At 41.8% G+C, this 25912-nt stretch overlaps 1 protein-coding gene across 1 annotated transcript in view; it reads right to left on the reverse strand.

The window, feature by feature from the left end:
• The window catches only part of LOC124885089 (potassium voltage-gated channel subfamily H member 5-like), a 375126-nt gene that overhangs the window by 340354 nt on the left and 8860 nt on the right, over nt 1–25912 (reverse strand). Inside the window, exon 2 of the mRNA XM_047393285.1 lies at nt 4850–4973. Coding sequence (XP_047249241.1) covers nt 4850–4973 — 124 coding nt within the window. The remainder of the gene's footprint in view (nt 1–4849; nt 4974–25912) is intronic.

Consider the following 25912-nt stretch of genomic DNA (forward strand, 5'->3'; position numbering starts at 1 on the left):
AACACCTGGTTTTAGACCACAATAATTTATTAGTATGGTATAGGGCCTCCTTTTGCGGCTAATACAGCGTCAATTCGTCTTGGGAATGACATATACAAGTCCTGCACAGTGGTCAGAGGGATTTTAAGCCATTCTTCTTGCAGGATAGTGTCCAGGTCACTACGTGATACTGGTGGAGGAAAACGTTTCCTGACTCGCTCCTCCAAAACACCCCAAAGTGGCTCAATAATATTTAGATCTGGTACTGTGCAGGCCATGGGAGATGTTCAACTTCACTTTCATGTTCATCAAACCAATCTTTCACCAGTCTTGCTCTGTGTATTTGTGCATCGTCATCCTGATACACGGCACCGCCTTCAGGATACAATGTTTGAACCATTGGATGCACATGGTCCTCAAGAATGGTTCGGTAGTCCTTGGCAGTGACGCACCCATCTAGCACAAGTATTGGGCCAAGGGAATGCCATGAAATGGCAGCCCAAACCATCACTGATCCACCCCCATGCTTCACTCTGGGCATCCAACAGTCTGGGTGGTACGCTTCTTTGGAGCTTCTCCACACCGTAACTCTCCCGGATGTGGGGAAAACAGTAAAGGTGGACTCATCAGAGAACAATACATGTTTCACATTGTCCACAGCCCAAGATTTGCGCTCCTTGCACCACTGAAACCGACGTTTGGCATTGGCATGAGTGACCAAAGGTTTGGCTATAGCAGCCCAGCCGTGTATATTGACCCTGTGGAGCTCCCGATGGACAGTTCTGGTGGAAACAGGAGAGTTGAGGTGCATATTTAATTCTGCCGTGATTTGGGCAGCCGTGGTTTTATGTTTTTTGGATACAATCCGCGTTAGCACCCGAACATCCCTTTCAGACAGCTTCCTCTGCGTCCACAGTTAATCCTGTTGGATGTGGTTCGTCCTTCTTGGTGGTATGCTGACATTACCCTGGATACTGTGGCTCTTGATACATCACAAAGACTTGCTGTCTTGGTCACAGATGCGCCAGCAAGACGTGCACCAACAATTTGTCCTCTTTTGAACTCTGGTATGTCACCCATAATGTTGTGTGCATTTCAATATTTTGAGCAAAATTGTGCTCCTACCCTGCTAATTGAACTTTCATATTCTGCTCTTACTGGAGCAATGTGCAATCAATGAAGACTGGCTACCAGGCTGGTCCAATTTAGCCATGAAACCTCCCACACTAAAATGACAGGTGTTTCAGTTTTAGGTTGTGACATAATTAATTGTGGAAAAAGTGCAATGCTGTAAACACTTGGATGCACTGTAATAGCAAGGCTAAAGTAAAGAAAAAAGGCAGTTGCTCTGTTTTATCCATTTAGAATTCCAATATCTATCTCTCACAGAGCATGCTAAATCTGAAAGTGCTGGTAGATTTCTGGAAATTTCAGAATTAAGTCAAGGATCTAAATTCACTACAAATTACACACGGAAACTTTGGTTTTAGTAACTATGAATGCTAACCATTCAAATTACTACGGCAAGAGCCTAGAGAAAGTCTTAAATATCAAATCTTTAATTATTGTGGCTTTGTTTTAAAAACTGACTGAACCCACAGCAACTCAGTGGCACAGTGTCACCTCAGATCCTTTTTAAATAATTATTAATTTGTCAGGGCCAGAAAAGCTAGAAATAGTTTGTTTTAGTGCTTTTCTTACATTTTCTTACATTTAAGTTCATTAAAGGATATATAACTTAGCAAAAATCTGTATAAGTAAGTCACAGCTTCCCAAAAACTGAAAATCAGAAATTGGACACATAACTCTGATCAGCACATCTCTATGTATGAGTTGTATGAGCTATGTATGAGCTTGAGAATGTCAGAGCATAAATCACTGAAATAAAAATGTTTTTTTCTTTGCTGCAGAGAGCTGCTACTGTGATGCTATTACATGATATGACAATATAGCTGCACTTTTGTAACAAAGTCACACCATCATACAGCAGTTTAACGATCCAACATACTCCAGGATTGCATTTAGAGGCTACTGTTTTCCATCCCTTGGACAGCAGCCTGTGACCTCCAGGTATCAGACTCTTTGATCCTCCTGGTGTCATGTCTGAGAACATCAGTGGTGTCAGTGTCCTCCTCAGAAGGGAGTGTGCAGATAAATCTGTTTCTCTATTCAGCTTGATCTCCAAGTGAGTCTCTATGGCTGCGGGCTGTGCAAGGCCATCACCCCTGGCGAGATTTTAGAGGAGAGGATTCGTCCTTTGGAGTCTGATTTTATAAAGCCCTGAGTGACAGTAGAGTATGACACCGTCCTCAATCTGAGCTGGTCAATGCTCCCCTGGCACTTCTAAATTGGATACATTTCAGACAGTCACTGAATGGTGATAACCCTCCAGACTTTTTAAAGGAACAGACATTTTTCTCTTACCACTGACTTTGCTGAGCATGATGTCAGGGTGGCTGTTAAGTGGTTAAAAGCAAGTCCTCTAAAATGTTCTGGAAGATGGCTGTGCTAACTTTGGACTTCATAAAACACAGTGGACCAGCACTAGCAGATAACATGGCTCCTCAAATTATGTGGAATGTGGAAACTTCACACTGGACCTTAAGCAGCTTGAATTCTAAGCCTCTCAACTCCTCCTCCTGACTCTGGGAACATCTGTTGATGTCTCGGGTTCAGGAGTGATTCAGCATAAGGAACATGACAGGTGTTGTTCATGTCCTGATTTGTTTGTGTGTGGGAGCTTCTGAAGCTCTGACTCCAGCTCCTGTTCTTCGTCAAACTCTTGAATGAGCTTTGCTCCACTGTCTTCTCAATGTTATTCTTGTTGTTTGTGCCCCTTTTTCTACCACCCATTTTCCTTCCACTAAACCTTCCATCAACATGCTTGGATAGAGCCCTCTTTGAACAGCCAGCTTCTTTAGCAATGACCTGTTGTGGATTCCCCTTTATGTAGAGGGTGTCAGCGAACTGTCAAGCCAGCGGTTTAATTGACATGTTTACATAGGCCATAGTTAGGCCACCATTTCTGTAAATAAAAATGATTTTTATTCATCGAATGTAATATTCAAATTTTCTGAAAAACTGAATTTTGTGTTTTTATTATTTGTAAAACATAACCATCATATGACCCTAAAAACAATGAAAAATACATCAGTATATAATCAGTATATAATGATTTTATATAATTACGGGTTTCATGAATTAGACTTATATAAAAAAATAAGTTAAGAACTTAGTAATATGGACCTGTTTTGCAGATTAAATAAAGAACTCTAATGGATCCTGGTTATTTCTTTTTTTTTTTCCTTCTTTAAACCGTGTCCTGTCTGGCAGAGTAGCGCTAAAAATTGCTGTCTGAGTACCAAGAAAAAGCCCAAAAGATTTACTTTAACAAGTGGAGCATTACAGCTAAAGCTTTAAAGCTCTGCTTGATATTTATGAAAGAAACTTTATTAGAAACTGCTTTGGGATTATTTCAATACGGACACGGAGACAGAAATGAAAATAAAAAAATAAGATGCACAAAAGAGAGAGAAAGCTGGGGCAAAAAGGAAAAAGGGAGGGAAACAGAAAAGAATAGAGGAGAGAAAGAAGGATGAAGAGATTACAAGATAACACCCTGCTTGCTTCTACACCTGCAGAAACGTACATAACGCCTTTTTTCCCAAAAAGTGCACAGAACAATTGTGTATCCGTTAACACCTGAATCTAAACACCTGTGGGTCTGAGTGTGAGCGCGCTTGTGTATATAAGGTTTCTCCATAAAAATATGCAATAGCGAATGTGAGGAGCCACAGACCTGCCCCCCCTGGACCTGGGACAGATACGGAGGGGATCTGAGCCATAGACATCCAAAGGCCCTCCAGAGGAGGAGACAGGCAAACCGCCCCACCTCCAGCCCAGACTAGTGGAGTCACCGCCCCAACCCTAGCGACCCTGGCCCATCCGCGACCCCACACCTTGACCCCAGTCCCCAACGACCCCCATCCTCATCCAGAGAGGGGGCCATGTACAAAAGAGGGCTCTACCTGGTCCAAACAAGCCTGCCAGCCAGAGCCACCACCGGATGGAACAGACCCAACCCCCCTATGAATTCTGATCTCAACCCCATGAGCGGCCCACCCCCATGAACCCCAACTTCCCCACAGGGCCAACCCCAACCAGAACACAGATATACCACACTGAGCGCAGCGACGGCAAGGCAGGGGCCCTGCGCAACCCCAGCCTCTGCCCAAGGCGCAACAAGGCAGACAACAAGGAGCACCGCGCCCACAACAGAACACCCAACCCCACACCAAGACGGGACAAACTCACCCGGCAAGAGGTCCCCGGTCAGCGGCAAGCACCCAGGGCTGGCGTCTCCCACCACACCCCCCACAAACACAACACATCACTGCCACTGTAACAATAGCCCAGGGAGAAACATTATCCTGCTTAGCTCTACCATTGCCGCTCAGCCAATCCAAATGCCGGTGACCCCACATCCAAGAAAAGGATACAAGCCCCCCACCCCACACGCTGCAGCCCCTCTATGCCACCTTCTAGCTCGCCACCCCAATCCCCCCCCCCGGGCATGACAGCCAGCAGAGCAGCACACCGCCAAGCCCGCCCAACCATCTGGTCAGCACTAGCAGGCCCAGCCCGCCAGTCCACAAGAGAGAAACAAGGACCAGCCTGGTAACCGGGCCAGGCAGGCCAACTGCTCCAGTCCAAGCATAATCCTGGTTATTTCACCGTAATTAGAAATATTCCTGGTGCTAAATGTTTACCGGTAATTTTAAGTCCCAATTTAACATAATTTGACTGATAACAATGTCTCAGTAAAGCTATAGTAAAGCATGATGTGGCTAACAGAAACACTGATTTTTACCTGCATGTGCTGCTCTTCTGCATGACCTCTGCTCTGTGGAAGCCCGACAGCTTACAGAATCCGTCATTGCTGTACACTACAGGCCACTCCACAATCTGGGCATTTCCCAGGAGAAAGCTGGTCTCTGGCAGATGAACAAGAAAAACAGTAGATCAAGTCTGGTTATAGTCTGCAATCACTCATTTTGGGCCAAGCAACAGCTGACAGATCCTTTCACATTTAAGTCTAGAATACTTTGATAACCATGAGAAATTCATTGTCGACTCCTCTACCACCATACTTAACAGCTGGTACAAAGTCCTTGAGCTAATATGACAGATTTTGTTGTATCCAAAGATGGAGCTGCACATTCTGGCCAAACGTTTCTATTTGGTCCAAACAACATTGTTGCAGAAGCATTGCAATATTTTTGGAACTTAATTGTCAGACCTAACTTATGCTCCCTTATCTTAATTTCTCTTCTTCCAACCAAACCCCATTATTCAATGTGCTTCTGGTTATCCTGCCATGGACCTTAACCTTTAATATGAAAATTAAGGCCTTTAGGGTCTGAGATGGAGCTCTTTATTTTTGTCATTTCTTTGAGTGCTGAACAGGCTGATCACAGGCTGAGAATACAACAACTAGGCTTTTTCATAAAATGGTTTTAGTAGCAACAACAATCCCCAATATAAAGTGTTTTATCTTATAACCATGTTATAATGTCAAAATGTCTCATCTTTTAGTTCAATAACAAGCTTCCATGGAAAAATACATCAAGTTTTTGTACAGACTAAATATTTACTATTGACCTTTGTTTTTATGACTTATCCAAATCATCCTGATATAATGTATATCTGCTACGATCTGCTTAGACCCAGATTTCAGTGTTTTGGTCCACATGCTACTAATCACTTTTTCTTGTGACCTGCTATTGTGCAGGAAAAAACATAAATTTATGTTCAGCATTGCCCCTGTCATTTTATTGGAGGGGTGCACCGCCCCTTCAACGATAGTAATGTTGCAACCACCTGCAAAACAAGCTAAAAGGTCTACGTTTTTAAACATCCCTAGAGCTGTGGGGATAGCAGCATTCACTTTCTTGCACCACATCTTATTTTAGGCAAAATCAAGTCCCACTCCGTTGGACAACAGACAGCTCTGAATGTTCTTAGAATTCATGTTGGAGAGGAAAAACTGCACACCCAGAATAAAGCCTAAAGATTCCAATGAGCAATAAGCCAATGAAGATGTACATAGAGTATGCAGTATGATCAATATCAAAGGAAGAAAGAGTTAAAAAACTCTGAGTCATTGGAATAAAGGGCTGAGACTTACTTTAAATTATCTCTGCCTTTCTGCTTTTTCTGCAACCAATTACCAAGCTGAATGCTCAGCAAAACTTCTTTAAACTGTTATTTTTCGAACTGTGAGCCAATCGTTTTAAGTAATGTTTTCTTCTTTAGTCAACTGTTTTCAATGAGCCTAAAGAACCATAATAAAGATTTTTTTTTTTTTTTTTGTGTGTGTGTGAGCAGTTTGGTAAGAGTAGTTAAATAGTGATTTGGGTTATACATTTCTTCTTAACGATTCAGCATCCTACATGGCAGGTACAGTGTGTTTTACCTTTAAGTGATCACTGGCTACTGGAATACGACATTCACATGCTGGTACTGAAGGTAAGGACGGGATATTACACATGTAATACAAACCAGTACATTATGACTACCTGCCTAATAGTCTGTTTGTTTACCTTTTGCTGTCAAAACAGCCCTGACCTATCGAAGCATAGAATCCACTAGAATCTTAAATGTATGCCATGGTATCTAGCACCAAGATGTTAGCAGAAGATCCTTTAAGTCCTCTAAGCTATGAGGTCAGGCCTCTATTGATCAGCCTTGTTTATGCAGCTTATACAAAAGGTCCTAGACTGGATTCTTAGGAGATCTTGGGTGACCTGCCAAAACCTCTAAATTGGTATTCATGGTTTATGCTACTTTGTTATCTTTAAATGACCTTTATACTTTAATACCTCCAATATTACAGTTGCATAAACAATAGGGTTTGCAGCACAAACCAGCGTAAACCATGAACACTATTTTTGCTTTGATGACCTACCCTCAATCTTTATTTAATGTTAGATTTGAGAAGGTGTGTGTGTGTCTGTGTGTTCCTGTCTTGGCATCACAGTGAGAACCATTTTCCCGATTTCACCATCAAATTGAGGACCGTTTGTACCAAAGTGAGGACATTTTGCTGGTCCTCACGACCTATTTTGCTAACGGTTAGGTTTAGGACTAAGGTGTGAATTGACTTTAGATTAAGGTTAGGGTTAGGCATGCACTGGTAATGGTTAGATTTAGGGTTATTGTCAGGGTTAGGGCATAGAAAGGGTTGAAAATGACTGAAAATCAATGGAAGTCAATGGGAGTCAACACATGGTCCTCACTACATATAGCAAAACGAGAGTGTGTGTGTGTGTGTGTTCCTGTCTTGGCATCACAGTGAGAACCATTTTCCCGATTTCACCATCAAATTGAGGACCGTTTGTACCAAAGTGAGGACATTTTGCTGGTCCTCACGACCTATTTTGCTAACGGTTAGGTTTAGGACTAAGGTGTGAATTGACTTTAGGTTAAGGTTAGGGTTAGGCATGCACTGATAATGGTTAGGTTTAGGGTTATTGTCAGGGTTAGGGCATAGAAAGGGTTGAAAATGACTGAAAATCCATGGAAGTCAATGGGAGTCAACGGATGGTCCTCACTACATATAGCAAAACAAGTGTGTGTGTGTGTGTGTGTGTGTGTGTCTGTGTGTGTTGGGGGGAACCATTTGTGATAGATACCTAACACTGCAGACTGGAAACACCCCAGTTTTTCCATGTATCAAGAGAAAGCAATGTATCACCTTAAGATGCAATGTATCACCTTACACAAGACTTTTAACTGGAAATAAAAAGCAGAGCTCATATCATTCAAGTTTTAAGGTCTTTGCATTGGTTGCCTGATCTGCTTTGAGGACACAATGTTCACTTGCTGCCAAATGCATCCCTCCCTAACACTAAGAGTGCTATAACAAAGTGATAATCAGTATTTACCCTTCATATGTCAGTGGCCAGAATGCCATGCCTGGTCAGTGTAAATACATACACTAAATAACCATGTGGGGTGGACATAACAAAATGTGTAACGCTAAAGACCATCACTAGAAGATCCTTTTTTAAACAATGTGGAGGATGTATCATTATATGAACCAGACAGTATTAAAACTAGTTTCATCTTGGAAACATAAAGAACCAATGGCCGCTAACAGAGTTTTAAACCAAACAAACCCAATAAACTATATACTTGCTGAGTTTGGTCTGAGCTAATGAATGTATTCTGAACCAGCCCTTTTCAGCCACTCATCCCACAACACCGTAATAATTTGCAAAGCAAGAACAGTGTCTGGGTTTAATGAGAGCATATCTTGTGACCAAAGCTTGACACAAATGCTTATATCTTCAGTGTTAACCCACAGAAACAGAATGTTCCTTTTTCTCTGAAACTCCCTGATTTAAAAGCAAAGAACTGGATTTCCTCTCCCTGCAGAATGTCTGCCTGTGGGACGAGCAAAAGCTGCCTCCCAGCAACCTGTGACCCAAGAGACAGAAGCACACTCATGTTGAATATTCATGGTGCTCAGGGGATTAAATGAAGCAAAAGAGTTACATCTCTGCTCACACTTAGGATAAAAAAACAATTTTCATTAAAAATTTACAAATATCCCTTACTAAAAAAATGAATTAACCATTACCAAGAGAAAGTCTTTAAGAATCTCTTGGAGAACTCGCACCAATGACAGCAATAAAAAGACTAAATAAATGCTCCACATTATGTCTGTGTAAACAGCTGAATAGAACAATAGCAAACTCAATGAGAAAAGAGAGATGCACCAAGAAATTGGCTGTTGTTTCAAAAGAAGTAATAGAAAGGAGAGAGATGTAAATACCTGCTCTGACACAGATAGAGTCAGACCGGGTGTTATGTACTCTGCAGTACATAAGTCCTGGATGAGTCGAAAATGCAAAACACAGTTTGTATTTTCTGTAACATGTCCAGACATCTCTAGTTCATTCAGGCTGAAAGAATAAAATTAGTGTTTACCATGAGGTCAGTAGGAAGCACAGAGATGCAAGAAGTGAAATAAAACTGTATTTTTGGGTAAGGAGTAATACAGTTATTAAGGTTTACCAGGGTCCCAAAAATAATGATAGTATTGTTCTAAAGGCCATCATTAACTGGTTAAAATTTGTTCAGTTTGATTTTGTGTTCTGTTCATTCTTTGTCTGCTGCCAATTCCTATGGTGTGGTATTGTTATTTTCTGTAAGGTGACAAATTGTTAGAGTGACTGCAGTGATTGTGATACACAGATGTGAACAATTATTTCACCACGGTGATGTGCACCTGTTTATTTTTTATTCGAAGAAAACTGTCTTAACTTCTATAAATTATGAGGGTAGACTGGATATGATGGAGATTCTGTCATTCATGGAGATCCCAGGAATATAATATACCCTTCTCTGCACTATAAGCATATCATTGGATCAGATCTTCGGCAGGAAAAGTTACTGCCTCCTCTGCTCACACCGCAGACCTGTGGATGAGACCATGATGTTGGGAGGCTGAATCCTAATAAAAAATGTTTTGTAAAATAATATTAATAATATTATATTTGTAAAATATAAAGTAAAGCCCTGTTTTCAATGTCATAGCTTTACAAAAACTGGAGATCAGAAGTCAATAATAAATTCATTGATGCATCTCAAAATACAATAAAAAATTTTTATACTGTAGGCACCAGTGTCAAACTCCAGGCCTCGAGAGCAGGTGTCCTGCAGCTTTTAGATGTGTCTCTGCTTCAACACGCCTGAGTCCAATAGTTAGGTCAATAGCAGGACTCTGGAGAACTTGACTGCATACTGAGGAGGTAATTCAGCCTACAGATTAAGGTGTGCTGGAACCATAGGCACATCTAAAAGTCCTCAAACTATAGTCTTTGAGGACTGCTCTAGAAAAAAGTCAATATAAAACCCAAAACCCCTAAATCTTACACATTAGCAAGATCTCTGTAGCATTTTAGCATTTTTAGCCTTTATGTAAATGGGAAATTATGGTGACCTATGACCTGGATATCTCTAGCTGATCTAAGAGTTTTTCACTTTCAGACCACATAGTGTAACAAAACATAAAATGTTTTCAAATATATTTATTGGTCTCAGCTGGGACCTGTACTGTAGCCACAGAGACTTCCAATGTGTGGGGAGTTCCCACAGTAGTAAACAGGAACTTTAATAAACTGGACGTTTCACTGGTGGCTGTTTTCCTTTCAACCAGCTTTAACAACATTACCACATCGTTATTAGGACAAACAATTCCGATTCATTATTTATCAGGCAGATTACCCAAGTCAAAAAGGCATGGAAAGTAGGGGTGCAGAGGGTGATGCAGCACCCCCTTGTGGATGAAGGATGACCTACATGTTGAAAATCAGAATCAGCTTTATTGCCAAGTTTGTGCATACAAACAAGGAATTTGACTCCGGTACACTTTGCTCTTTTGTTCTGTTTTTGCATTACAGAATATACAAATTTACAATTTACAATGTACAATATACACATATCTAATAAAAAAGGTGCATTTGCAACATCTGTATGCTGTTGTTCTGTACTCTATTGAATGTTCATCAGAGAAACAGCCTGGGGGAAGAAACTGTCTCTGTGGCGGCTGGTTTTAGTGAACAGTGCTCTGTAGCGCCGGCCTGAAGGTAAAACTCTAAACAGTTTATGTGCAGGGTGTGTGGGGTCTGCAGAGATTTTAGCTGCTCTTTTCCTGACCCTAGACTTGTATAAGTTCTGGATGGAGGGAAGGTCAGCCCTGATTATTCTCTCTGCAGTCCTGATTATTCGTTGCAGTCTGGATATGCAAACATTAATCAGTGAAGACAACTAAAATAACTTGATCTCTAAAGATCTGGGCCCATATTCACAAAGACTTTCAGAATGCTCTCAGAGAGCTCCTAGTTCCTAACTAAAATTCCTGGCAAAGAGACCTAGCTTACGAGTGATTCAGCTAGCTGCTGAGAGCAACTCTGAGAGAGGATACTACAGAAATTTCTATCTTATTGAGGAGGTGTGGTTGACCCTGTTGCTAGGTGTGATGCAGTCTTCTAAGAGCTGTGATTGGTTGTTGCAAAAGAAAGTTTAATCCCAAATCTTTTTGCCACAACAATTTAATATTCATAGATTTTTCATTGCTTGAATGTTTGGTCAATTTATAAAATTTTGAAGCTGTAATTTGTTCTTGCGGTAATTTTAAATAATCTAGGATGGGGTTCTCAAAGTCGGTTTGAATTTTGGTTTTTCTACTATTTCTAATTTGTAAGTATTTCCAGAAATGTTGTTTCCCTTTCAGCTTATATTGATATTGAAGTTCTTCAAATGTTTTAAATAGCCCATCTTTAAATAAATCTCCTATTATTGAAATACCGCTTGATTTCCACTGTCTCCAATATATAGGCTTTTTCCCAATGCAAATGGACGGATTTAGCCATAAAGTAGATTATGAAGCACTTTGTATATCTGATGTACTTTATTCCAAACATCCTTGGAATGCATAAGGACTGGGTTTGCTGAGCTCTCCTTTTGGGATAGCCTCTCTCTAGGACTAAATGATAAGCATATATCCATCTCAATATCCATCCAATCTGGTCTTTTATTTATTTCCCCCCAATATTTAGCCAGTTTAGTCATTTCAAATGCCAATCTATACGGTCTTGGGACTGGCAAATTAAGCCCTCCTTTTTCCCCAGAGGTGCATAGTTTACTCATTTTAATTCTTGGTTTTTTCCCTCCCCATAAAATTGTTTGATCAGGTCATCATACCTTTTAAAAATTGTAGGCGGTATTATAATTGGTAGCATCATCAATAAATAATAGATTTTTGGCACAACCATAATTTTAATAACATTAATCTTCCCCCAGAGAGTAAGTTGTATTTTATCCCACTTTTCTAGATTTGTTTGTATTTTTTGTAGAATTGGTTTAAAATTCAGATTGACTAGATCCTCTAGATCTTGACTAAGCTGTATTCCCAAATATTTCATGCTCTTCAGGACCCATTTAAATTTAAACTTTTCTACCATGTACGCCTGGCACATTGGTGTCATTGGCATGGATTCTGATTTACTCCAGTTGATTGTATATCCTGATATTTTGGAATACGCTTGAATGGTATCCATTAAATCTGGCCAAGCTTTCCACTGGTTTCGACACCATGGCCTATACATCATCTGCATACAGTAATAATTTATGATCGTCTCCCCCACTTTGTACACCAGTGATTCCTTTGTTCTCCCGAATCTGTATAGCTAAGGTTTCTATAAATATTATAAACAACAGAGGGCTTAGGGGGCATCCCTGATGAGTCCCCCTAGAAAGGCCAAAAAAAGATGACATAGTCCCATTAGTTACTATCGCAGCTTTGGGTTCTTTGTGAATTATTTTTATCCACTGTGAGAAGCCATGACCAAATCCAAAATGTGACAGGGCAGAAAGGAGAAAGCTCCACTAAACCCTGTCAAAGGCTTTCTCGGCATCCAGTGATATGGCAGGCATTGGTGTCTGTTTAGATTTTGCCAAACAAAGCAAATGGATTAATTTCCTCATATTATCTGAGGAGGATCTATTCTTCATGAAACCAGATTGATTAACATGAATAATAGTTACTAGTACTTTTTCCAGGCGTAGAGATAGTATCTTAGTATTTTGTAGTCTACATTGAGCAGGCTGATAGGTCTGTAGTTGGCTGTGTCTGATATGTCTCTATCCTTTTTCTGAATCAGGGAGATTAAAGCTTCATTAAATTTTTGTGGTAATTTGCCTTTCTCTAGAAATTCCAGATATACCTTCAATAAAATCGGGGCAAGTAAGTCTATATATTCCTTACAATTTTCTACTGGCAACCCGTCATAACCTGGGGTGATATCGCTTCTCTTATTTCTCTTTCAGTTATAAGAGTCTCCAGTTTTTCTACATGATCTGTGTTAAGTTGGGACATTTTAATATTAGAAAAAAAACGCTGCTGATACTTTTGTTTATCACTCAGTACTAATGATGTGTGTAAGTTTTTATAATATTGTTCAAACACTTTATTTATATCTTTAGCTGAAGTTACCAATTTATTCCCTTGTTTAATACATGAGATTGTATTTGTGTTTTTCTCTTACCTGTCTCGCTAGAATTTTCCCAGCTTTTTGCCCTCCCTCATAAAATTTGGATTTTAGCCTATGTAGAGCATACTCTATCTTTTGGTTGTAGATTCCATTCAAATTATATTTAGGGTCGCAAAGTTCCTGATATTGTGATTGAGGGAATTGTTCTGCTATTTGTTTCTCCCTTCTTTTAATTTCTGTTTCTAATTATTTAATCTTGGTAATGTTTTCTCTTTTCCTTTTTACAGAATACGCTATCATCTTTCCCCTCACATATGCTTTGGAAGCTTCCCAGACTGACGAGATGTATTCTGTGCTACCTGTATTTATATAAAAAAAAAAACTTTAAGTCTTCAGCTAATACTGCCTTAAACGTTTTATCTTGTAGTATTGATGTTTTCTTTCTCCACCTAGACCTCCCAACTACATCGGATTCAAACTTTACACCCATTTCTACCGCTGCATGATCTGTAATCCAGAAAGTCCTTTTGCAATCAATTATTTTTTGCTTGTGTGATGTTTCACTCCTTCCTTACTAATTTGATTGCTGAGTCTCTAGGGTTCTGTTCTCCCCTTGGATCTGGGAGGTGCATGTGGAGATTGGTGGGGGGCCTGGCGGGATGGCTGTAGTGGATTGCGCCTATGGATGGGGGGTGGGGAGGGTCTGAGTGCTCTCAGGTTGCATGTTGTAAGTGGTGTAAATGGGTAAATATATGTTATATATGTTATATATGTTATATATCCCAGTGTCATCTGCTACTATATACCCCAGTATGGTCTGCTACCACAACTCCCAGCAGGAATTGCAGCTGATAGGAAGGGGCATCGCAGCTCTGATGTCACATTGGGCTATATAAGGACACGGGAGACGCCCCACCATTGCTTTTTCTCCTGCTGGAAACGCAGTTACTACGCAATGGAGGCGCATCATTCTGGAGAAGAAACCACATGTGGGTTTTCATTAATTCTGCACACTGGCCAAACTCATGAGAAACTCAACGGGTTAAGCTTGCAAGAATAGGAAGACCTGCGAGTTTTACTTTACCGATCGAAGACATGGATTTAACACGTAACCCAAGAAAAACCCACGGAGGTTTTCCAAGGAGACAAAATTTTCCTCTTTGTTTTTGTTCCAGTCGACTGCTGACGGTCTGTCATATTTTCCCCTTTTGCCAAAGGAGGAAGGCCGGCTGTCTTTGAGTTTGTTACGGACACGTAACAAACATTCAAGAAAGAAAATGTTATTTTTTGACAAGAAATAAATTCATCTGGACAGTCCTAATGCTTTCCAACACTACAAACGACTGTGGCTAAGTGGGAATCAGTGGCAGCACAAAGGTTGTGGGTCAAATTCCAGCTTCCTCCTGCCACATGTTGTTGTGCCTCTAGGCAAGGCACTTAACCTCAATTTGCTTACCGATCTGCGTATCTGTGTATGAATGTGTGCGTGCTGGTGACTGCAGTTGGGTGAATGTGGCTCTAGTGTAAAACGCTCTGAGTGGTCGATATGACTGGAAAGGCGCTATATAAGTCCAGAGTACCATTTTACAGGCATAAGAAGATCCCACTGGAGATGTTATCTATGCTGCCCCCTGGAGGAGGCGCCCCTAGGAGCTTTTTACTGAAGCTTGGTTTGGAGCTTTTTTCCCCCTTAAAAATGAAATCATCATTTGAAAACTGCTTTTTGTATTTATTTAGGTTACATTTATCTGATTAATATTTAAATAATCAAGTCTCTAAAAAGTTTGAAACTTCTAATTTAACCTCAAGTGGTCAATACAACACCCTAGATTCCACTTTACTAAACATAAAGCCAGAATGAAAGTTCAGCCGAAAACTACAATATACCTACAAAATACGTAAACAAATTTAAAATTAAATTAAAAACAGGGGTTCACTTTCATTTTCCTATGACAAACCTACAAGACTCCAGACTAATCCTGAAATCTTCACTGTGAGACTAAATAAGAGGGAATAGAAAAATAACATACATGGCATTTTAGAGGATGTATATTCTAAGGCCACACTGTGACCTTTTCTAATGTTAATTATCTGCATGTAGGTGTTGTGCAATAGACAGTGAGTTCCAAAGGTTATATATGAGAATATTAACTGGTTTGTTTACTTAGTGCTTTATGCATAAGAGAAAAAGTTGGAAAAATGACTTGCAAAATATCTGGAATTATGTTTATTTGAAGACAAATTCTAAATGCAGCAACAAAAACCCATATTCACAAAGCTTCTCCGGATCGTCTCAGAGACCTCCTAACTAATAGGCAATGGTCAAAACCATTAAATCAGACTCAAATCAGACAGGGGTGGGCCAGGCACAGGGGATCCGATGGGGTGATCTCTATGACTGGTCTTGACTTGACAAGCTAGATTTCATCTGCATGAAGCTTCAGATAATCTGACACCTGTGCTGTGGCTGGAATGAGCTTTTATCCTGGAGAGTACAGGTGGAGATAATTAAACAAGCACAGGTGAGCATGGTTAAGTGATCGAGTATACATAGGTAAGGAGTGCAGTGAGAAATGGAAAACCATTCAAAAAAAACAAGTTAGGACATGAAAACAGTCCAGAAACATGCATCCTCACAGTTTTTGCTGTAAATGTAAAAAGAAAATCTGCAACAATATCAACATTTTGTAACATGATTATTCTTTACCAATTTTAAAATATTCTGCCTCAAGCTAATGTTAACTCAGATAGCCTTTTATCTGATCATAGAAAGCAAGACCCTCTGTTTTATAAGTCAAGACACCAGCTTTGTCCGGGTCCACTAGCGGAACAAATCAGAGCCGGGCAGGGCAAATGACTTGTGAAGCTCATGATAACATAATTTTACAATATTCAATTCATTTTCCCCACTGCATCCAACACTTAGCATTGCACTTGATGACCTAAGACTTGGATGCATATTTTAAACCTGCAGATATATTCAATAAAACTGCACACACTGTTCTGGAGCCAATCTGAAGTCCGCATGAAGTTTGGAGGTTTATAACTAATGACTCTATAGACAGTGTGTAGACATTTGGAACATTGTGCACTTGACTTCTCTGTCCTAGCTCAGTGAATTTACACAGATTGCCACTCCATTGCTGAGTGACTGTTGTTCCCAGTTGTTTTAGCTTTTTACAATACTGCTTTCACTTGATCATGGAACAATTTAGTCCTTAGACATTCCAAGTCAGCATGGAGTTTGCATGTTCTCCCCATGCATGCATGGGTTCTTTCCGGGTACTCCGGCTTCCTCCCACAGTCCAAAAACATGACTGTTAGGTAAATTGGTCTCTCTAAATTGCCCTTAGGTGTGAATGAGTGTGTGTGGTTGTTTGTCCTGTATGTCTCTGTGTTGCCCTGTGCCCGCAGTCTGCTGGAGATAGGCACCAGCTCCCCAGTGACCCACTATGAAATAGGCGGTATAGAAGACGAATGAATGATGAACAATTCAATTCAGCTTTATTTATATAGCGCCAATTCACAACAAATGTCGTCTCAAGGCACTTTACAAGGTCAATTCAATCGAATCATACAGATTTCAAGTCAGGTACATACATTCCAATTAATCCTGACTATCAAACAGTGCAGTCAGATTCAGTTTATTATTCAAATTGGTTAAAAGGTTTTTCTTTTCTTCATGTCCATCAAACGGACATGAAGTATAACAAACCAAGAAAACAACAAAAACATTAGGCTACATGGTCACTAATAATAAAACAACACAAATTCAAAGCTGTTCAGCACCACAGATAGCAACCGCATAATTTTGACACCCACTTTAACTATTTCAACTCAGAGGCTGTATCAGTAGCTATAAAGTTTAGTAAAACTGGCACAGCGCCCCACATGTTCACAAACACAATTTCAATATGAGGTACTACAGGCCAACTCATTACTATCGGAAGGGCATATGATGACCCTTGCGCCCGTCCACGATGCTCTGTATGTCCATTTCCTTTGCTTTCTCATTCTCTATGGACAACATGGCAAGTCCACTCAGTCGCTCCTGTCCCACTGTGCTCCTCAAGTGGTTTTTACTAAGTTTTCACTTGGAGAATGAGGTTGCAGGGGAGACGGGAAGAGTCAAAAATTAAAGGAGGGCAAACTTCACTGAATGCAGAAGTTAGTGCTGGGTGGTTGACAAGGAGCATTTTCCCAGATCCCAAGAGACTTTTGCTTTGTTATCTGCTCCCTGAAAGAGGTTCTAAAACAAAGCAGCTGGCCAGGGATGTATGTAGTGCTCACTAAGCCACCGGGCAGCTTGGTGTGAATTGCCTCAAACATATTCACAGTTCCCATTAAGCTGGTAAATCTTTGGGACAGTTGCTGGATGATATTATCAAGACAGGCATTGAAAACGTTCACCCGAAAGTTGCTCTCTGCGTCAGTGAGGCAGTTGTCTTCAGAAAGTTTATCAAAGTGACGTTTACCTTTTCTGGCCCTGGTTGCTTCAAACTGTGTTTGACTTCCCCATTTTGTAGCTAGAGCAAGAGTGGCAGACTTAGTCTGATCAAATTGCTCCCTTAACCTCATCAACCTAACCTTATTTTGATGAGTGCTTTTATAATGTCTCCATATCTGTGCCTTAACGCAAAAAGTACATCATGTCAAGATGACCAGCGAGTGGGAAAAAGGCGTTTTAATGTGACATTACTGCTCTCTGGCCTCATTAACTCACTAAGGAGCGCCCATTGTTTGATACTGTGACCAAAAAAGTTGTACAGATTTTCTACAGTCTCATAGAACTGCTTCACTCCAGGGAAATTTTTAACAGTCTTTAAGAGCAAGGTTGAGGTTATGAGCAGCGCAATGAACATAACGGGCAAGAGGCTTGCTCTCTGTTATTCTTGCCAGTACGCCTGAATACGCACCACTCATATTCATGGCCCCATCATAGCTCTGTCCGCTGCAAATGCCAGGCAAACCCACGAAGCGAGGGGTCAAGCAGTGTATGACGTGGCGAGATCCTCAGAGACTTGGCCCTGGCGTCCAACTTGGACCCAGGCAGAAACCCTGAAGACTTGGCCCTGGCGTCCAACTTGGACCCAGGCAGAAACCCTGAAGACTTGGCCCTGGCGTCCGGTTCGGAGTCAGGCAAAGAGTCAGGCAAAGAGTCAGGCTCTGGTGTGTCAATCAAAGTCAAAAAGTCAGTCTGTATCTCCAGTAACACCCCCCAGAGGAAACTGAGCAGGTGCTCATGACCAGGTCTTGGAGACAGCCCATCCATGGGCTCCACCGAAGCATGGTGTGGGAATGGAGGCAGCCCACCCACGGGCTCCTCTGTGTCATGACGAGGCTCTGTAGACCCGGCGGCGGCCGGCTGAGGCTCTGTAGATCCGGCGACGGCTGGCTGAGGCTCTGTAGACCCGGCGACGGCCGGCTGAGGCTCTGTAGATCCGGGGGCGGCCGGCTGAGGCTCTGTAGGCTTAGCTGCATGCTGTGAGTCCTGAGGCGTTGCTAAATGCTGTGAGTCCAGAGGCATGGCTAAATGCTGTGAGTCCAGAGGCATGGCTAAATGCTGTGAGTCCAGAGGCATGGCTGCCTTAACGGCCACGAGAAGAGGATCGAAAGGACCTCCAGCGGAAAGTGGAGCTGGAGCGTCTAGCCATCCCTCTGCAAGAAACTCATCTAGTAAGATAGTGTGCACGTCAACCAGATCCTGAGGATTGCTAATCAAGTGAGGAACACACTCTAGGCAACGTGACTTCATAAGTTCCTTCTTGATCTCCTGCAACCCGGCCTGAACCCATGGCGGAGCAGGAGGTCACACCGACGACCGGAGACCAGCAGAGGGCATGACGAGCTCAGGTGCTACTACTGCTGCTGCTACTGCTGCGGACGTGGCAAGCTCAGGCGCTGCTGTTGCTGCAGCTGTGGACGTGACGAGCTCAGGCGTTGCTGCTGCTGCGGACGTGACGAGCTCAGGCTTTGCTGCTGCTGTGGACGTGAAGAGCTCAGGCGCTGCTGCTGCCGCTGCTGCGGACTGCTTGCGGCACCGGCGACATCTCCGACGAGGTGGGGCAGGCTCCGAACTGGGAGAGTGTGCTGCAGGCAACTCTGGCTCCGAAAACGAGGAGGAAAAGTAGACTGGAGCCAGTGACTTACTCCGGGGATGAGGAGAGGGTCTGTGACGCAGCAGACCGGTACCCGGAAGAGGCCTAGCCAGTCTTGTGCCCCAAAACGGTGACCGCTGCTCTCTCTCCTCCTGATCCTGACGTGCGCTCTTCTCCGCGGCACGTCGGAAATACTCAAACAAGGTAATCATCTCTGGTTCTGCTTGGTCCTCTTTTGGGCTGGTTCCTAATGTCGGGGAAGGACTGTGGGTCGGACCAAAACGCAGAACAGAGCTCGGTAGCCGCATCATAATTTATTCCACACTCCAGGTAGTATGGCAAAACGAAGCATGAACAAAACATAGTCATGGTACACGTAGCTTAAACGAAGCATAGACAAAGCATAGACATAGAAACGTAGCGTAGCATAAACGAAGCATAGACATCACCGACATAGAAACAAGGAACCAGCAAGGAACTAAACAAACAGAACAACTAATATACACAGAGCACAGAGAGGGGAACAAAAGGCAGGTAATCAAAGAAACAGGGAACAGGTGTGACAAGGAACAGGTGAAACAAATACAAAGGCTGAGGATGGGTGAAAGGACTAAAACAGAAAACACAAACTAAGCAAGAGAATAAATCAGAGGAGGAAATAAAGAACTAGAATAACTATGAACTAAAGTAAACAGAGAAACTAGAGGGGAGCATAGAAACAATAACTTAAGAAATAAACAAAGAGCCATAAGGAGAATCAAAATTACAAAATAAACCAACAAGTCCAAAATGTCACTCCATGACAATTATGTTCAAATAATATTCTAGCACATAAAAGACAAATTTAATAGAAAACCTTTTATTGCAGTTTTACACTCCAGGTTTTCAGAACAACATAGTGCCATATTGAAGTGATCTTTTCAGTCGGACAGTTTGCACTACCAGCCAAAATCAGCAAGCTATTTAAAGACCTAGAATTCTTATTCGATTTAAAACTGAAAACAATTTTTAATAATGTAAGGCAACCTTTAGCAGATTTTTTTGCATGTTGAATAAAATGTTAAAAGATTAGGATAATTGTTTATGAAAATTATTAGATTTAAATATAATTATTAAATGTTAATGGGGTAATTTATGCCTAAGAACAAACAGGTTCGGAATGCTAACCACCAGTGATGCAGGATTAGTGACGACCTAGATGTCATGGATTTGTTGAGAAAATGTTTACGTTGTTTGAGAAGTATGACTTAACTTGGAAGTAGGGCGGAAGACTTGAGACATCAAAGCCATTCATGAAAACAACAGTCAGAGACCTCTCCCAGGCACGAAGGCGCAGATATGCGACCCTCTCATTAACCAGAGTAAACCCCAACATGAGTTGGCTGAGCTGAGGGTCGACAAGCATACCCACCCCAGCCCACTGCCTCTTCCAGCGGGCCACTCCGGAGCACAAAAAGGTCCGTCGGCTTATGAGGGCCTGGGCTCCAGAGCCCAGGGAGTGCATAGGGGTGAGTCCAACTATTTCCAGCTGGTATCTCTTAACCTCCCACACAATCTTGGGGTCCGTTCCCCTCAGTGAGGTGACATTCCACTTCCCTAGAGCCAGTCTAAGTGCCCATAGATCCTCGAGGCATCCTCCATTGATCGCCGCCCAATCCTCTTAGCGCTAATCTGTCATTGTTCCGCCTGCAGGTGGTTGGCCCACTTGGAGATGGCCTCATGTCACACGTTTGGCCGGGTCAGTCCTGCGAGGAGTGACCCGGCCACTAAGTGCTCACCGACAAGCTCCAAACCCCAGGCCTGGATCTAGGGTGGGACCAAGGCTCCGCCGTACTGGGTTATTTTTGCCCTGGACAATATAGCCTCTGAGATCGTCTAAGCACCCAAAACCCTCTACCATGTTAAGGTGATGCTTTAGGGAGCGGCTTTGTGTATTTTTTTTCTGAAAATGATAATACAATAAAAAAGTGGACTCTTACTTTCCTAAAAATATGGCTGAAAACTCATCTCATGAGCTAGATGCACCATCAACCTCCTAATATCTATAGTTGTCCTTTCAATGTTGTTGTCAGGTTTTTAGTACATGTTTTATGAATTAGCAAATGCAAGCACTTCTAACTTACTGTTGCAGCTGTTCACCAGTTAAAAATCATGGTATTTCTACTCAAAGAGACCTGCTGTAAATGCTTTTTTGTATACAATATTTGTATAATTTTCTACATCATATTACAAAGCAAAATGCAACATAAAGCATTTTTTAGATTGAAATATTAAATGAAGCACTACCAGAATCAAATTCTTCAAAGTTTAGTGATTCGGCGCATGCTCAATATGAGAGATTGCTGCAAAGTCAACAACACAATGCAAGCGACTGTCCACTATTACTACATGTTCATCCCGGAAGGGTGAATGCTGCAAGTCAGTGACTCACTGCACTCTGCTGGGTTTCATCAGAAAGAAAACTGTTTAACCAATTAGAATTTTAAACTGATTATGGAGTGCAACAATATGTCTTGCAATATCTATGCTGATGACGTGCAACTTTATATTTATATTTCATCACTTGACCCTAGTCCGCTGTTGGTGCTTCTAAAATGAGTGATGTACCAGAATTTACTCCAGTTTAATGCAGATAAGACAGAACTCATAGGGATCATTGCTCAACTTGACTCACTGAGGCTAAAAAACAAAGAATATGCAAAAAAAAACTAAAAGACCTGAATTTTTTGCTGCATTTGATACAGGTGATCACAATATTCTCTTAGAAACGCTGGAATATGCTGTCGGGATTAGGAGAACAGCACTAGGCTGGTTTAAATTTTCTTGGTCTGACAGAGTCCAGTTTGTTCATGTAAATGATAAATCATCTTTAAACTCCAGGGTTAATTGTGGAGTACCACAGGGTTCAGTACTTGGGCCAATTCTCTTCATTATATATACAGGGGTTAGACAATGAAACTGAAACACCTGTCATTTTAGTGTGGGAAGTTTTATGGCTAAATTGGACCAGCCTGGTAGCCAGTCTTCATTGATTGCACATTGCACCAGTAAGAGCAGAGTGTGAAGGTTCAATTAGCAGGGTAAGAGCACAGTTTTACTCAAAATATTGAAATGCACACAACATTATGGGAAACATACCAGAGTTCAAAAGAGGACAGATTGTTGGTGCACGTCTTGCTGGCACATCTGTGACCAAGACAGCAAGTCTTTGTGATGTATCAAGAGCCACGGTATCCAGGGTAATGTCAGCATACAAGAAGGACGAACCACATCCAACAGGATTAACTGTGGACGCAAGAGGAAGCTGTCTGAAAGGGATGTTCGGGTGCTAACCCAGATTGTATCTAAAAAACATAAAACCACGGCTGCCCAAATCACGGCAGAATTAAATGTGCACCTCAACTCTCCTGTTTCCACCAGAACTGTCCGTCGGGAGCTCCGCAGGGCTGCTATAGCCAAACCTTTGTTCACTCATGCCAAAGCCAAACGTCAGTTTCAATGGTGCAAGGAGCACAGATCTTGGACTGTGGACAATGTGAAACATGTATTGTTCTCTGATGAGTCCACCTTTACTGTTTTCCCCACATCTGGGAGAGTTACGGTGTGGAGAAGCCCCAAAGAAGCGTACCACCCAGACTGTTGCATGCCCAGAGTGAAGCATTTGCGTGGATCAGTGATGGTTTGGCCTACCATATCATGGCATTCCCTTGGCCCAATACTTGTGCTAGATGGGCGCGTCACTGTCAAGGACTACCGAACCATTCTTGAGGACCATGTGCATCCAATGGTTCAAACATTGTATCCTGAAGGCAGTGCCGTGTATCAGGATGACTATGCACCAATACACACAGCAAGACTGGTGAAAGATTGGCTCGATGAACATGAAAGTGAAGTTGAACATCTCCCATGGCCTGCACAGTCACCAGATCTAAATATTATTGAGCCACTTTGGGGTGTTTTGGAGGAGCGAGTCAGGAAACGTTTTCCTCCACCAGTATCACGTAGTGACCTGGCCACTATCCTGCAAGAAGAATGGCTTAAAATCCCTCTGACCACTGTGCAGGACTTGTATATGTCATTCCCAAGACAAATTGACGCTGTTTTGGCCACCATACTAATAAATTATTGTGGTCTAAAACCAGGTGTTTTAGTTTCATTGTCCAACCCCTGTATGTTTCCAATAGGTAAAATTATCAGGCAGCATAGGATAAATTTTCACTGTTACGCTGATGATACTCAGCTTTACTTATCCATAAATCCTGATTAGCCCAACCAGTTAGATAGACTACAAGTATGTCTTGAAGACATAAAAACTTGGATGACTTTAAATTTTCTGCTTCTAAATTCAGACAAGACAGACGTCATCTTTGGACCGGAATCTTTGAAAAATAAACTGCTTAGTCAGTCAATTAACCAGGATGGCATTAGATTGACCTCCAGTAATAAAGTGGAAAACCTTGCTGTTGTTTTTGACCAGGACATGTCTTTTAAATCCCATATTAAACAGGTTTCTAGGATTTCCTTCTTTTACCTCCGGAACATTGCCAGAATTAGAAATATCCTATCCAGGAGTGACGCTGAAAAACAAGTCCATTTATTTGTTTCCTCAAGGCTGGACTATTGTAATTCTTTACTATCAGAATGTCCACAAAATGCAGTTAAAACCTTCAGCTGATTCAAAATGCTGCAGCAAGAGTTCTGATGAAAATTAAAAAGAAAGAGCATATTTCTCCTATTTTAGCTTCCCTTCATTGTTAAATCCAGAAAATAATTTAAAATTATCCTCCTCACATATAAAGCCCTTAATGATCTAGCTCCATCATACATCAGAGATCTGATTGTTCCATATGTTCCTAACAGAGCACTTCGTTCTCAGACTGCAGGTTTACTGGTGGTTCCTAGAGTCTCTAGAAGTAGAATGGGAGGCAGATCCTTTAGTTATCAGGCTCCTCTCCAGTGGAACCAGCTCCCAGTTTTAGTCTGTGAGGCAGACACCCTGTCTACTTTTAAGGCTAGGCTAGGCTTAAAACTTTCCTTTTTGATAACGCTTATAGTTAGAGTGGCTTAGGTTATCCTGAGCCATCTCTGTAGTTATACTGCTATAGGCTTAAGCTGATGGAGGACATAATGACCACTTACACCCTCTTCACTACATTCTCACACTACTCTCTTTGCATTATTTGCTGTTATTTCAGCTTTTAACTTTATGTTCTCTTTCTTTTCTCTTCCTAGAAGCTACACCTGGCCTGACTCTGTGTCTACCTGTGACACCTGTCTGGAGAGGGGCATCGACCAAGCTTTTGCTGCCAACAACTTAATGCTCACCTCTACCGATGATCCACTTGGCCCTGTCTTTCAGTGTTTAACCCTTTCTCTCTCCTAGCCATAGCTACTGACTGAGATTTTACTGTAACTAATTATATGTGCTCTCTTTCAGACTCTTACCTTGAAAACTTGCTCAGAGTTTATCTGTTCTTTCTTTCTAGATGAAAAGACTAAAGGAGCTACATCCATTAACATTTACTTTTCCTTCCCATAGAAAGTACTTCTGGATCAGTGCTGCTGTGTTCTTTTTGTGTCTCTGCTCTTTTCTCTCAAACCCCCAGTCGGTCGTGGCAGATAGCCGCTCACACCAAGCCTGGTTCTGCTGGAGGTTTCTTCCAGGAGGCTCATCCAGGAATGGGTGACTGCTACAAGTCTCTGACTCGATGCAATCTGCTGGTTTTCCTTAGATAGAAAAACTTTCGATCCAATTTGAATAAATAACTGAATCTGACTGCACTGTTCAATGGTTAGGATTAATTGGAATGTATGTACCTGACTTTGTGAAGTGCCTTGAGACAACATTTGTTGTGAATTGGAGCTATATAAACAAACTGATTTGAATTGAATTTTAACAACTACATTAAGTTTATTGTTAAAACCAACTGCCATCTTAAACAGATTGTCACAATAAACGCTTTCAAATCAAAACATGACTCAGAATAACGGATGCATGTTTTTATTTTTTAGTATGTTAGGTTATTGCAACAGAACTGCTGGCTGAAGACATTACTGTTTACAGGATAAAATTTTACTCCATCTGATTATTTTTATCATATCTTAACTATTCATTTGTTTGAAATTAGCAATATTATTATTTCTTCCTTGATTGTAAAGATTACATTGTTACTATTGTTTTTTCCATTATTTTCCTGTAAAGCACTTATAATTACCTACCCTGTAGGAATAGTGTTATTCAAATAAACTAGCTGTGCATTTTATATTATACATTTTCTTCAATGCAGCAGCAGTTGGACCAGGAAGAGAAGCACTGCTTCCCCCTCCTGAGGCGCCCGACGGTTTGCCAGAATCGTTTTGGGGCCAACCGGTAGTCCTTCTCCATGGCCTCACCGAACACCTCCCAGGTCCAAGTTTTTACCTCTGCCACCGCCCGGGCCGCGGCGCGCTTGGCCCCACGGTACCCGTCAGCCACCTCAGGAGTCCCACGAGCCAACCACAGCCGATAGGACTCCTTCTTCAGCTTGACAGCGTCCCTTACTGCCGGTGTCCACCACCGGGTTCGGGGATTGCCGCTGCGACAGGCACCGCAGACCTTACGGCCGCAGCTACGGGCAGCAGCATCGACAATAGATGCGGAGAACATGGTCCACTCGGACTCTATGTCTCCAACATCCCTCGGAATCTGGTCAAAGCTCTCCCGGAGGTGAGAGTTGAATACACCCCTGGCCAAGGGGTCCGCCAGACGTTCCCAGCAGACCCTCAGTATGCGCA

This window comes from Girardinichthys multiradiatus, chromosome 19 (genome assembly GCF_021462225.1).
Source record: "Girardinichthys multiradiatus isolate DD_20200921_A chromosome 19, DD_fGirMul_XY1, whole genome shotgun sequence".
In the NCBI taxonomy this organism is placed as follows: domain Eukaryota; kingdom Metazoa; phylum Chordata; class Actinopteri; order Cyprinodontiformes; family Goodeidae; genus Girardinichthys; species Girardinichthys multiradiatus.